The sequence below is a fragment of the Pelodiscus sinensis genome, chromosome 13, assembly GCF_052426305.1.
Source record: "Pelodiscus sinensis isolate ZL-2025 chromosome 13, ASM5242630v1, whole genome shotgun sequence".
NCBI classification, from domain to species: Eukaryota; Metazoa; Chordata; order Testudines; family Trionychidae; genus Pelodiscus; species Pelodiscus sinensis.
In genome coordinates, this window is record NC_143064.1 from 21,077,027 (window position 1) to 21,092,002 (window position 14,976).

Here is a 14,976-nt window from a genome sequence, read left to right on the forward strand (position 1 = left end):
CCAGAACTCTGACACAGGAGAGGTAGGGGGGGGGGGAAATCGAATGGACATGAGCAACACATCTCGAAGAACAACAGTTACAGGTAAGTTATCCTGTTTTCTTCTTCAAGTGATTGCTCATGTCCATTCGAAGTAGGTGACTACCCAGCTACCTCCACTCTGGAGGTGGGGTCGGAGTCAACTAGCAGAACCTCACACCGGCATAAAGTGCAACAAGAACTCTAATGCATAACTGAAACAGAACTACATAGAACAATTTACATATCTACACTACAGGCATGACACACTGCATGTTACTTGACCATGTCCCCTTATGTGTTCACAGGAGGGAATCCAACATGGCCTCCCCCACAGCAGAGTCCTCCTGTGCCTGCTGGGTGAGAGCATAATGCTCTGTAAACGTATGGGCGGAGGACCATGTGGCTGCCCGACAGATCTCAAGGATTGGAATGTGGGCCCCAAAGGCAACGAAGCGTGGGCCCTGGTGGAGTTAGCTGACACAGGAGGGGGCTCCCTATGTGCAATAGCATAGCACTCCCGGATGCAGGATGATATCTACCCCGACAACTTCTGGGCTGAAACTGGCATCCCTTTCATCCGGTCCGCATAAGCAATAAACAGTTGAGAAGTCTGGCGAAAAGGCTTGGTTCTATCAATATAAAATGCCAGTGCCCTTTTCGTGTCAAGGTAGTGCAAAGCTCGCTCCTTGGGGGAGCTGTGGGGCTTAGGAAAGAAAACCAGCAGGTATATGTCTTGCGACATATGGAAAGTAGACACAACCTTAGGGAGGAACGCAGGGTGCAGACGCAGACGAACCCTGTCGGCCAAGAACTCTAAGTATGGGGGCTCCACCGTCAGGGCACACAGTTCAGACACTCGACGTGTTGACGTAATGGCGACTATAAAGGCCACCTTAAGGGACAGGAATTTCAGAGGACAGGACACTAGCGGCTCGAAGGATGGACCCAAGAGCTTATTCAGCACCAGATTACGGTCCCATTGCAGCACCGGAGCCCAAACATGTGGAAACAGTTTATCTAGGCCCCTTAGGAACTTCTTCACCAGCGGGTCAGAGAATAAAGATACACCCCCGGAACCCTCATGAAACGCCATCAGGGACGCCAGGTGCACCTGTATTGACAGAGTGGACAGGCCCGTCTGTCGCAACACCAGCAGGTAATCCAGTACCACTGGGACAGAAGCCTGGGAGGGGCACACACCCCTACACTGAGCCCACATAGAGAAACGCTTCCATTTGGTGGCATACAACTGCCTGGTGGCTGGTTTGCAGCTGCCCAGGAGAATCTCCTGTACCCCCATGGAGCAAGCCCTCTCCGAGGGCTTCAGCCATGGATAAGCCACACCATCAGGTGGAAGGACTGTACATCCGGGTGATACAGGACGCCCCCGCCCGTCCTGAGTGACTAGGTCCGGGGTCAGCGGCAGGCAATAGGGGTGGGCCACCACCATCTTCCGCAGAACTGTCTGGGCCAATCCGGAGCTATCACGAGAACCTGCGACCTGAACAGCCTGGTCCTGGTTAGCACCTTGGGAACCAGTGGGAACGGGGGAAAGGCATAGAGCAGTGGTCCCCAACCTTTAGAGGCTCTCGGGCGCCCGGGAGGTAGAGCCACTCACGTGCCGGGTGCCCGGGAGGTGGGGGCCACTCACGCGCCGGGCGTCCAGGGGCAGGGCCGGGCGTCCGGGGGCACGCCAGGGGACTGGGATGCCCTTGCACCCGGCACCGGCGTGTGCCCTAGGGCCGGGACTGGGGCCGCCCGAGCGCCTTGTGCCGTGGGCCCGGGGCCGGCGCTGCCACCCGAGCCACGCGCCTGGGGCCGGCGCCGGCACCGGCACCGCCCGAGCGCCCACATGTGCCCCAGGGCTGAGGCTGCCCAAGCGCCGCGCACCCAGCGCCGGTGCGTGTCGTGCACCTGGGGGCGGGGCTGGCTCAGGTTGTCGGCGGGTGCCCACAAATGCCCCAGCGGGCACCATGGCGCCCACGGGCACCGCATTGGGGACCACTGGCATAGAGCTCAGGCCCCTAAGGAGGGACTGTGGGTACTCGGGGGAAAGAGGGGCACAGGAGGCTTAGCTGATCCTCAGGGCTGGCTGCGGTGGTAAGGGCTGCGCTGCCTGGGACAGTAGGGGCTATGCTGCCCAGGTGGTAGCTCCCTGGGGCAGCTAGCTCACCAGCAAAGAGCCTTACCTGTGTACAGTGGCCAACAATATCTAGAGGCCTGTCCCTAGCTGGTCACTCTCTTACTAGTGCACCCCCTCCCTCACCCCTGCAAGGTCATTCAGCAGTATAACTGCCTGCTAGCAGACTCCTCCCTTTGTGTTTTATGAGTAACAATCATATTCTAGGCAAATCCCATTGTCCTCGCACAACCAAGCCCTTACCTTGGTGTAAGTTATGATAAGAGGAAGCTGCATACCAATTTTGGTGTTCCATTTAAGAGGCATTCTTGAACAGATTCACAGACAGACATACAGACACAAACTCTCTCAAATATATAATAGATAATCTTTAAAAAAGCAATATATAAGATCTGCCATCAGATTTAAGCACGCAAACTAGCTATTTCTTATATTTGTTTAATTACAGTTTCTTTGTGGTACTTAACAAGTGGTCCAAAAGCTATTTTAGTTCTCAACAACGAATAATTTCCAGGGCTCGACAAATAATGCAATCTATTCACCCATGGCGAGTAGATTGCAACCCGGAAGAGCCGGGTTCCAGCAATCTGCGCATCTGCAGAACGATCTGTGCATGTGCAGATTGCCGGACAGTGCGGCTGGTGAGCGGGGATCGCCATGGTTCGGCAAGCCCTGATAATTTCAAACCTGAAAGTAGACTCACATGTCAACACTAGCATTCTCAATAGCCACTATTGACATGGGCAGTATTTCCTGAATTCATAAACAAGTGCAGGTATTTAGTTAAGGAAAAGAGGCCTTTTTCTGGTCCCCTTAATGACTGCTGAAATTCATGCACAACTGGAAGCAACCAGCTTTAAATTGTTGATTTGCTCTCCTTAGTGCCTCCCTCCCCCAAATACTCAACAATTACATCTACACTGCAGGCTTCTTGTGCAAAAGTTCTTGCACAAGAGAGCGTCCACACTGCCATGCTCTCTTGCGCAAGAAAGCTCAGATGGCCATTTTAGCCATAGGGGTTTCTTGCACAAGAAATTCATGTTGCTTGTCTACACTGACTTCTTGTGGAAGAGCCCTTGCACAAGAGGGCTTATTCCTCATAGGGAGAGGAATAATTCTTCCGGAAGAAGCCCTGTTTTCCGACGCTGTACTGTAAATTTACTTGCGCAAGAATGCGCATGCAGTATAGACACCCAGCGAGTTTTTGCGCAAGAACATCTATTCTAGTGCAAAAAGCCTGCAGTGTAGATGTAGCCAACAGGTTTAGCAAAGTCAGTTGGCAGTGGTTGTGGTTTATCTAGAGGAGTTAAAAATAAAAAAGTCCCTTGAAAGTTTAAAAAGAAATTGGTTCTCAGAAGAAAAAAACAGTCCAAGAGCTTATGGATAAACAATCTATAACCATGATTTATTTTCACTTTGAAAGTTGGTTGAGCTGAGAAAAAAGGGTTCACAGATACACCTCACAGAAGGAAAAACTTGCCCGGATTTTAAATTGCTATATGCGCTGAAGATGTTTCATATAAAACCCTCCACTCTTGACAATATCAGATAATTTTTTTCCATACAACATTTATATATTATGAACAAAGTCTATTTTATAAATACATTAAAACAAAGTAAGTTATAATCTTGCAGCTGAGAACAACATCTGTACAAAATGTAAGGAACACATATAAAATGATTAAGAAAAGTGCAAAATACAACAGTAGCAAGAGCTTCCACTTTTTACAGTATTTATGGTTCAAATGTGAACAACTAAGAGGGATACATGAGCCCAGAGTGGTAGCTAATGATTTTGAAGAAACAGTACTGAATGTTGCATACTCAATGAGAAGCCATTATTCAGTTATTTTGCTTCCTTCTCACCTCAGCACCTCTAATTTCCAGTTTTTAAAACAAATTTTTTCACAAACAGAAAGCCAAAGTTTTACTTGAAGTATTTTCCACCTTTTAAACGAGTTTAACAAAGAAAAATTCCTAACCAGAGACCAAGCTCATCAACCGTAGATAAAAGGCCACGGGAAATTCGTTTAAGACTGACATTTAAAAGGTGAACATTGATACTTTAGAAGATGTTAATACAAAATGTTTTAGGTCCTGATCCTGTAAATCCTTTCATGTGGTTATCTGAATTTAGTTCTGCCTTTATGTGTAAGGCCTTAGTTCTACATGTCAGCTAGTGATCTTACTAACAAGCAGCAGTGGGAGCCTTTTTGGTGGGGGAAGGAGGTAAACTGTGTGTCACAGTTGAAAATGTGGTTTTGAATTAAAAAAAAAACAAACAACAAAACTAGTCAATTTCAGTCTTCAAAAGTTATTCTAAGAACTTAGAATTGTGTAGGATACTTTAAATGTTCTGAAATATTTAATACTTGCCAAAATGTTTCTTTTTTAAAGTATTTATATTCCCTTTTAGGCACTGAAAATATTCACAATATAACTGGTGTGCAGAAGAGTCAATCTACTGTCAGTAATACATGTTGAATGCCCTGTAATTAATTCTGTGGTCTGTGAATAAAATTCTGTTTATGAGTGTTAAAAATAAATTAGCACAATGCTTGGATCTTGCTGACTTGAGCTCAATGCAGGACATAACTGGGAAAGGATGGAGAGAGGTAGTATTTTAAGTTTCCCTTCTGGCTTTCAGCTTCTGAATACAAAGGGGCCAAAGCAGAACTGGACCTAAATGCAGTGCAACCACCTCAGATTTCTTTTCTTTAAATTATAAAAGAAGAGCTTTATGTATCTGTACTGGCCTTTTAGGTAAATATGATTAACAGATCAGTATCAAGTTAAACTATTTTTCATTTAATATAGGATACAACCTGAGATATGACTTTAAACCAACACTTTTGAGAAAGCTACAATGTTTGGTATTTAAAGTCTTCCCAGTTCATGTTCATGTTCTGCACTAAGAAGTTCAAACATTAAATACGTTTATTTTTTTTCTCCTTACCAAGTACCTTTCTCTGATGTAGGAATTATCAGATGGGGAAATAGAAAAGAACAGATGGGAAAGCAGGTAGAATGTGATATAGAAGCAACTGTGGAAATCAGTTTATCAAGTCACACTGCTTCACATGATCACGTCTAACTCCAAAGTGGAGGTGATCAAATGAAATTGTTTAAAGAGGATAAATATGTTTTGCTAGCAGCTAGGAAGTTTGGTTCAGTAAGTGTTTTTCCCCTCAGCTCCTGGCTTTACAGGTTAAGGTGGTCTTCAGTGATTTCATGTACTGTCTGAACTACATGTTGTGTATACAATGATGTCCAATATTTTGAGGCTTGAGTTCTGTTCTGTAGGGTATACGAAGGAACTTTCTGCACAACTTTTTAATCAATGTAGCTCAGAAGTTCATTTGCCTCCATACATTCGCTCGATATCATTGAGGTAATGGTTCTTTAACTCTTTCCTTTTCAATTTGAAAGCATCTGTTACTAAACCAGTCTCTGGGGTCCATGGTTCAGGGCTTAATCGTACTTTGATTGGTATTTCAAATCTTTCTAATTTCACTGTAAGGGCAATAAAAACAAACACTTATGATTACGTTCATAGATAAAACACTGATTTATACAACTTAATGAACAGGACTAAGATATATTCAATCATCTGCTGTAGTATATAGTGCAATAACTTTAGACCAGTGGTCCCCAACGTGGTGCCCGTGGGTGCCATGGTGCCCACCAGGGCATTTATGCGTGCCTGCCTGGTGACCAGGGCTGGCCCAAGCCATTCTTGTGCCTCGAATGCACGGCACCCACCCCAGGCGCATGGTACATGCGTGGTGCCGCTCCTGTGTGCGGCCCCTGCCCTGTGCATGCACGGTGCCAGCCCCGGGCATGCAGCGCATGTGCGGCCCTGCCCCTGGGTGCCCGGAAGCCCCAAAAGGTTGGGGACCACTGCTTTAGACAAACAGTCAGGAAAGCAACACACTGAAGAAAGAAAATGAAAACTTTATGGCTGTAATAGTATTTGCCATAACATCCAAGGATTCTCTTAATACATGCTATAGCATTTATATTTTGTACCACTCCAGTGGCTGTGGGATTAATACAAACTGTGGAACAAATGAGGATCATGGACTAAAATCTCAAATCAATAATAAAGTTGCACACTAAATAAAAAGTGCAAAACAAAACAAGTCCCCAATTTGAGAGATTGCATTGTAAACACAATAAGGTATAATAAAATGTGGCTGTAGAATACACCAGGAATCTAGCTGTGAGTATGAATTTCATAATCTTTAGATTATAGGGATGTAACTGGTTAAATGTTAGGGTAACTTAATGTTTAACCTGTTAACCAACTAAGCAGGATCTCACCTTTCCCCAGAGAACTCCCGCTTCTAACCCCACACTGGGGCTGAAGCTGCTGCCGGCTCCGGCGCTGGGGCTGGGGCTGCCTGCCAGCTTCCAGCCCCTGCAGTAGAGCTGGGTCTGGCTGTCAGAGCTGGAGCAGCCCTCCACCCACAGCAGACGAGAAGATGCTCCCAGAGAACAGGTTAATTGTTAACCAGTAAGCATCACTTAGTAAGGGTGATGCTTACTGGAGAACTGGTTACCCATTCACATACCTATTAAAATTACTATTATTCACAACAGTAGCAATTAAAGAAGAAAATGACTGAACTCCTGACATGCTATAGGATGTGATACACCCAATTATTTTATATAAACTGTGCAGTTTTGTAGAATGTTTTAGTAGCACATTTTTGACTCAACCTTTAAGTTGTGGGTGCACACAAATACAAATGAAGTAGAAACTAGGGATGTGCATGTGTGCGCGCTGCACACCCATGCATAACAATATTAATTCATTCATGGGTTTTTGTGTGTCTTTTTAAAAATAGTCTTGGGGGGAAAATAAACAAAGTGCCAGAAAAGCATAGACTAACTGGGGTGAGTTTTATTCTTAGAAATGTTGCTAAATCAGAAGAGTTCCAAATAGGCTAACATCCAAAGTAAGCAAGCATTTTCTTATTTTTGTTCTAGTAGCATTTAAAGTCCTCATGTCCCTTAAAAAATGTCAGTTCCCTCAAATGAGAAATCCTTCGTTATCGCAACCAGTGGTCAAGTTATGAACCCTTGAAAATGAATTATCAACGGAAATGCTGAATGTCATTTAACATTTTTAAATTACATACTCTTCAGTGCAGGAATTGTCAACATAATTTACCAGAAGTAGTACGAACAACACTAAATAAGGATATTAGTTTCATAATGTTAATATTTTTTCAGCCAAACAGTAAAATGAGGCAAAATAAAAAAAAGACCTTAACTTGTTTCGGAAATTCACTTTTAAGGGGGGAGGTATCACAAGTACAACCAGTAGATGGCAGTACATGTACAATTATTAGACTCCATGGCCAGGAAGAATAGCTTCTGCTGTAGGACCTAACTTTATAGCTTTATCTGTTTTTCAATATAGTTTTGTTTTCATTTAGATATGTGCCTTTTTGTGATTAAACTACAGAACATTCTGCTAAAAACTAAATCCAAGATAATTTGTTTAATGTTCCCTTGGAATGAAGGCCAAAGGGAAAATCCTAGTCTTACACTCTATAAAACTCAAAGGAACAAGAATTTTAAAAAGTTATGTGGAAACACATTGTATGACTTACATGCAATAAATACAATCATATAAAGTTTATCAATTCAATTGGATATATGAAAATTTCACAAAACTCATGCAAAACAAAAACTTACACTGCCTATCATCCTCTTAGAATTGTAAACATTATTTAACCTATTTTCCTTATTAACGTTCCTTGAAACCCTTTTAAAGTCACCCAACATTTCTTTAACCTCTTAAGCTATATTAGAGAACAACCAGAGCTGCTTTTGGCCCTTCATGCAACACTACAACAAGGATTAACAAAACTTTTTAAAATTAACTGTATTATACATGTAACATCTACATGGATTACTACAGTGTCCTGCTTTAGGAAAAAGAAAATTGCCTGCAAGTATGCTCCTCTACTCACATTCAGAAAATATTGAGTAGAGGATATTCCTGCCAATTACATTCAGAGGTAACATGTTTCACAGATTTCCTAACCAGTTAGAAACGAGTGAGAGGGCTATATCTATAGATGTTTTGCTGCCCCTTTTCAGCTTCTTGTGAAGCTGGTCTGTACAGTTTACAAAACAATTCAGTTATACTCACTCTTATCTGCCACCTCTTTAATCTCTTGCAATATCTCAGCCTCCATGATAGGATTGTTACAGATTTCCACCCAAGTTCCCTGAACACCTTTCTGTTCAGCTAATACAGTCAGCTTCTTCTGATTAGGAACCACAAAACTGATTACATAAGACTGATCACTAAAACAGGATGAAATGACAAGAAAAAAAAAAACAACAACAGGCAAGTAAGAGGAATTTCAGATTGTCAAACATTACTTGAGTTTAAGTAAATATTTCCCTGTGCTTTCTTCTCCCTCTCCTCTCTACACCACATTACTTCATCTTTATCATGAAGTTTTTCCCTTAAGTGACTGGGTTTAATTAGTCTAATATTTAGATAGATAGAGAGAGAGAAAAGCAGATAGAATGGTCCAGAATCTCTACTAAATCCAATATCCAGCAATTTAGTGCAAGTAAAATCTCACTATCTACTGCTATGGGAAAGTGGAGGACTTTTCTAAAACCCGTGCAAAATGTTTTGGATCAGGTTCCAAGCATCACGATAGACACTGCGTTAGTATTTTGACCGAAGGCCAAGGCCATCTATAAAACTAGAGGATTATACTTATGTTTAGTAATAGGGCTACTATTTTCAGTTTACCCTGCCCCTACTTTGGGGGTAGGGATGAGGGAAGTTAGTGGGAAACACCCACACACACACACACACACACACCCACCCACCCACCCCCTTTAAGCTGATCCTGCACTCTCCCTATTCTAGGGCAGCTGGTTCTAATTTACACTTGGCTTCCCATTGTTCTCTAAGAGCTGGTGTATTCAGAGGACAGCTATAGCACAGTGCATACTTACCCTCCTACTCTTTACAAAGCTTGCTAGGAACCAGGCCCTTATGTTAGATATGCATTAACCTGGGGACAGTATGAAACTGGGATGGAGGGGGAGGGCAGGATTGCAGCTTCAGGGGTATCTCCACTAAGAATGTTAAAATGTGTTTGTGTAAACATTTATCCGCTGAAATTCAGTGGATACACATTTACATGCTCTGTGGGGAAGGGGTAAGGTAGGAGCCAGAGCTTGTGGGGAGCCTCCTCCCTCCCCCACTGCCTCTGTATCAGAGGCGTGGGAGGGAAGGGAGGGGATTCGGCTCAGTGGAAGCCAGTATACACGGGGAGCCAGCTTGCAAAACAGCTTCCCACATGTACCATCTCCCACCTACCTCCCTCACCCCCACGCTGCTGCTCTCTATCAGAGGCAGCAGCAAGGGGGTAGGCAGCTCTGCGGGAGCTGGCACAAGCAGGGAGCCAATTTAAACACTGGAGGTGCCTGTAGTTGTTAGGATTAACCAATAAACCCAGGCTTATCAGTTAATCGTGTAAACAACTACTCGTTAACATCCCTAATTTCCACCCCCTTTACTCTTCTAGTGGTGTAAGAGGGCCTTAGTGTATGGGAGAACTAGGCCTACAATCTGTATCTCAGACATGGATTTTTGAATACCACAACTGAATCAAGCATTAAATAAAATGCCTCAATTAATCTGAGGGGAAGAGAAAAAAAATAATGTAATTCTTACCTTTTGGCATAAGCACAGATATTGTCAATAAGTGGACAGTTCTTAAGGGCTGCCTCTACTTTACCCAGAGATACATATTCTCCTGCTTGCAACTTTACCAAATCTTTTTTACGATCTAGGAATAGTTAGAAAGGCATGTTGCTTTAAAGAAATTTATATTCCTCCATTTGTATATACTCAGTTAAATTATTTTAAGTATCACATTTTAAATATTTATTTCATTTAATGGAAGACACACACAAAAGTTAAAAAAGAACAAATGAATACCAAACAAATCACTTAAAAGCTGTTGGCATTTAATTTTTACAGAAATGCTATTTTAAAAAAAAATACTTTTTAAGAGTAATTTTCAAACTTGCAACTAACTTGAAAAGTCAATGTAAATCAAATTTTAGCAACTAACCTAATACTGAAAATTCACACTTGGGTTTTAAAGTGAAGGCCAAGTAGAGACCATAACTAAGATTATACCCAACAGCATCAATTTCAGGGATTGGCACAATCACTAAATTTCAAGAATGTGTTTTAACACCATCATTCAGTAAACTAGTGAAGTATGTAGCTTTAAGCAGGAATAACCCTACTGGCCTCAATGAAATTATTCATGTGTATTAAGTTATGCTCTTGCTTAACTAGCATTTAAATTGTCAAAAAGTGGAATGCTCCAACCTATGATCTGCAGACACCCATCAGGATGAAATTCTCCAATATCTCCAGTACAAAACCATCTCTGACCATTTTCATCCACAGAAAAATCTTCTGTCTTTTCCTCACTTTTAAAGTATCCCATAGACACATTAGGTCCCCCTATTATAATCTCTCCTCTCGGATTAGGCTTGTCTCTGCAAGTATAGCCCCCTAAAAGTCAGATAAGTAAAATTATTTTCACGTCAGAATTGTACAGTATACATTCCTCTCCCCAGCATATAGTGAAGAATCCACACACAAAATAAAACAGAAAAATATAAAGTATCTGTTTATCAAGAGATCACAAAATATTAATACCCAATTACATTATTACATCAATTTATGTGGGCAGCAGGAAAACAAGCTAGGTAACATTAAAACTAGTTACTTGGAGATCAAAATGTTATACTTTCACACATTATGCAATAGTGGGTCATGTATTCTCATGAGTCTGAAAGGTTTGATAGCTCTGCAGTTTGTTATCACTATGTTTGCTGTATTTCTTCAGGTTTGAACTCCAACTGATCATTTTGACAAGAACTGTACATATTCTTGTTTTACCAACAGCTTGAAATGTGCAGCCAAATTGACTGAAAGAATTAAATAGAACATGCTGGAAAAAAAATGGTCTCACCTTCTTGCCAGTCTCTCAATTTAATTTCACAGCAAATAAGAGGAGCCCCAACTCTGCCAGTGCTATAGTCAGAAACTAAGGGAAGTTAGAAAAGAACAGTAAGATGGTGTCCAAAGTTTTTTTTTCTTAAATCTGATAATACTGAAATGTAAAACAGAGAGCTAAAATAGGAAGGTAGCTATTAACTCACGTTATTCTCTAGCAGCTAAGAGCTACAAACATTGTAAGCCAGAGGTGGGGAACCCTTTTTGGGGTTGGGGGCAACTAACCCACACAAAAAAATAGTTGGGGGCCAGCCGCAAGTGAGAACAAAAAAACAAAACAAAACAAAACAAGGTCAAACAAACCCCTCACTGACTTGGCCCCCCATGTGAGCAGGGGGAAAGGAGAAGGGGGGGGAACACACACACACACACACACACACACACCCCCGAGCCCAGTATTCTGTCTTCCAACAGTAGTCAATGCCAGGTGCCCCAGAGGGAATGAACAAAATAGTGATCCCTCTTCTGTCTTCACCCATTCCCAGGTTCTGACAAACAGAGCCTATGGACATCATTCCTACCCATCCTGGCTCATAGCTATTGATGCACCTATCCTCCATGAATTTATTTAGTTCTTTCTGGAACCCTATTAAAGTCCTGGTCTTCACAACATCCTCTGGCAAGGAGTTCCACAGATTGACTGTGTTGTGTGAATAAATACTTCCTTTTGTTTGTTTTAAACTCGTTTCCTATGAATTTAATTGGGTGACTCCTAGTTCTTGTATTATGGGAACAAGTAAGTAATTTTTTTCTTATTTACTTTCTCCATGCCAGTCAGGAGTTTATAGATCGCTATCATCCTCCCCCCACCCCCTTGCCCTTGTCTCCTCTTTTCTAAGCTGTAAATGTCCTAGTGTTATTCATCTCCCCTCATATGGCAACCATTCCAAACCCGTATTAATTTTTGCCGCCTTTTTCTGAACCTTTTCCAATGCCAAGATGTCTTTTTTGAGATGAGGCAACCACATCTACACACAGTATTCAGGATGTGGTGTACCATGGATTTATAGAGGCAATAAGATATTCTCCGTCTTATTCTCTATCCTTTTTAAATGACTCCTAACATTGCTTTTTGACTGCTACTGCACATTGAATGGATATTTTCAGAGTACTAGCCACAATGACTCTCAGATCTCTCTCAAGTGGTACTAGCTAATTTAGTCCCCATCATTTTTTTGTATGTATAGTTGGGATGTTTTCCAGTGTACATTACTTTGCATTTATTGACATTAACATTCATTTGGCATTTTGTTGCCGAGTCACCTAGTTTTGTGAGATCATTTTGAAGTTCTTCACAGTTTGCTTTGGACTTAATTATCTTGAACTGTTTTGTATCATCTGCAAATTTTGCCACCTCACTGTTTACCCCTTTTTCCAGATCATTTAGGACTATGTTGAACAGGACTAGTCCCAGAATGGTCCCCTGTGGGACGCTAGTTACCTCTCTCAATTCTAAAATCATTCAAGCTCCACCCCAGAGCTTAGGGGTACCAGGGCTAGTAGATTTTGTGGGCCGCTCAAGACTCTAGGGTCAGGCCAAAAATGAGGGGTTCAATGCACTGAAGGAGGCTGTCAGGAAGTGGGATGGGGTGGGGGGATGTGGGGTCTGGGCAGGGAGGTAGGGTGTAGGTGCAGTCTGGGGGGTCTGGACAGAAGGTAAGATGCAGAATTGGGCTGAAAGTGAGGAAGTAGGGTCTGGAAGGAACATAAAGCACAGGAGTGGACTGAGTGAAAGTGCAGGGTCTGGACAGGAGGGTGATGCAGGAGGGGGGGTGGAGGTTCAGGGGTCTGGGAAGGGGGTAGGATGAAGAAGCGGACTACGGGTGGAGGGCTACAGTCTGGAAGGGAGGTGCAGGTGCGGACTGAGGGGTGTGGGATCTGGAAAAGGGTACAGGAGCAGAGTGGAGCCCTGGATATGAGGGGGGTTCAGGAGTCAGAGGGGCTAGGGTCTAGATGGGAAGGGGATGGGGACACAGGCTACCTTGATAGAACTCAGAGGAGGAAGTGGGGAGGGGGGAGGGGAAGAGACATGGCTCTGCGTGTCTGTGCTGCAGGGCACTGCCCCTGCTGTTCCCATTGGCAGTAATTAACCCAAAGGATCAACAGGGGATGGTGCCTGCATGGAGCACTTCCTTATCACATGTAGAGCCGCTTCCATCCTCTCAGGCATAGTCTGAAGACTGTAGGTTCCCCAACCCTGTTTTAAGCTGTACCTACAAATAAAAAAAAATAATCACACATCTACATTAAAGGAGTGATTTCCAAGAGTACAACAACATACCTTCAGTAATTGTTCCAGCTCCACAGGTTTCGGTTAACCCATAACCCTGGCCCACAGGACAGCAGAAACAAATATTCATGAACCTCTGTGTCTGAGGCGAAAGGGGTGCTCCTCCAGAAAGCATCATACGCACATTTCCTCCTAGCAATGCTTTTACCTTTTTAAACAGCAGTCTGAGGTAAAAATAAAAACGCCATGTATAAATATTACTTGTTCTGCTCCATTGCAGGAAAGACTAGAGACTCTTTACCTATTCAGTTGACACATCTAACAATATTCACAGATTTAAAAGGCCCAAAAGGGACCATCGTCATGATAATTCCTGCATCTAGCCCAATACCTTGTGGTTGAAATAGAGCACTTCCTTTAGAAAGTAATCCAATCTTGTTTTTGTTTTGTTTTTTTAAATCCAGTAATGGAAAATTCATCACATTTCTAGTTAATATTTTTCAGCGATTACTTGCCTTTACTGTTAAGACTTTCATCTCATTTCCAGTCTGAACTTCTCTTCTTTAAGACTTAGTGGCTCTTGTTATGCCTTTGTTAGACTGGAATACTCTAGTATCAGATCACTTACACAAAGAGAAATGCTTATAGACTGTGATTAAGTCACCTCTTAATCTTTTATAAATTATATACAGTGAAAGATATTTGAACTGTTTACTATACTTACATATTACACAGAGGTGCATCATAACCTCTTTTGATCTGTTCTAGTTTATAGTCATAACCGATCTTGAATAGAGTTCTCTGAATATAGTTCATCTCTTGGACTTTACTCATGACGTTCTTGTAAATTCGGTCCATTATTTCCTTCAGAGAAGATTAAAAAGGGAACAAAGAATTACTTATTAAAAACATGCATCAAGCCTACATGCTAAACAAAATAAGAAAAGTAGTTCATTTTGAATGGATGATTTCATTTTAGCTATGCAGTCTCCGCCAAATTGTTGTGTACTACTTAACATTTTCCCTTAATGTGTCATCTATTTAATGAATTTATATTCTATTCCAGCTAGGAGCTATCCAAGGTGGTAGAATGTTTGGAAATGTGTAATGGGGAAGTGAATGACAAGGTCACATTTTTTCCTTTCCTCATTCCTTCCTCCTCATAAATCTGTTTCAAGTTATGAAGCTGATTGACTAGATAGGAAAGAAAAAAAAAATCTCACATTGCCAAACTAAAAGGATTTGCTATCTAGTTTTATATTGCTATAATCAGTCTATAGTTCAGATAGCCAAAATTACCTCAGACTATTTAGTTCTCGCTTCCACTATTTAACAGTACCAATGACTCACTTCTACAAGCTTCATCTTAAACCTTGGACTCTTTTTTAAACACTCTTCACTCTTAGCCCAAGTTTGAAGGAGTCTTCTCCATATTAAAGAGAAGCTCGATAATTCTCTATATAAAATATAGCATACTTCATGATTTCTAAAGTTATGATAT

At 42.1% G+C, this 14,976-nt stretch overlaps 1 protein-coding gene across 7 annotated transcripts in view; it reads right to left on the reverse strand.

The window, feature by feature from the left end:
• Positions 1 to 3,546: 3,546 nt before the first annotated feature.
• The window catches only part of ACSL4 (acyl-CoA synthetase long chain family member 4), a 58,067-nt gene continuing 46,637 nt past the window's right edge, over positions 3,547 to 14,976 (reverse strand). For all 7 annotated transcript variants that reach the window (XM_075940931.2, XM_075940937.2, XM_089781846.1 and 4 more), the window contains exons 10-16: positions 14,200 to 14,339; positions 13,527 to 13,699; positions 11,202 to 11,276; positions 10,550 to 10,738; positions 9,881 to 9,995; positions 8,327 to 8,484; positions 3,547 to 5,673 (exon numbers count right to left, since the gene is read on the reverse strand). In XM_075940931.2, the coding sequence (XP_075797046.1) occupies positions 5,516 to 5,673; positions 8,327 to 8,484; positions 9,881 to 9,995; positions 10,550 to 10,738; positions 11,202 to 11,276; positions 13,527 to 13,699; positions 14,200 to 14,339 (1,008 nt within the window). In that variant the 3' untranslated portion in view covers positions 3,547 to 5,515. The remainder of the gene's footprint in view (positions 5,674 to 8,326; positions 8,485 to 9,880; positions 9,996 to 10,549; positions 10,739 to 11,201; positions 11,277 to 13,526; positions 13,700 to 14,199; positions 14,340 to 14,976) is intronic.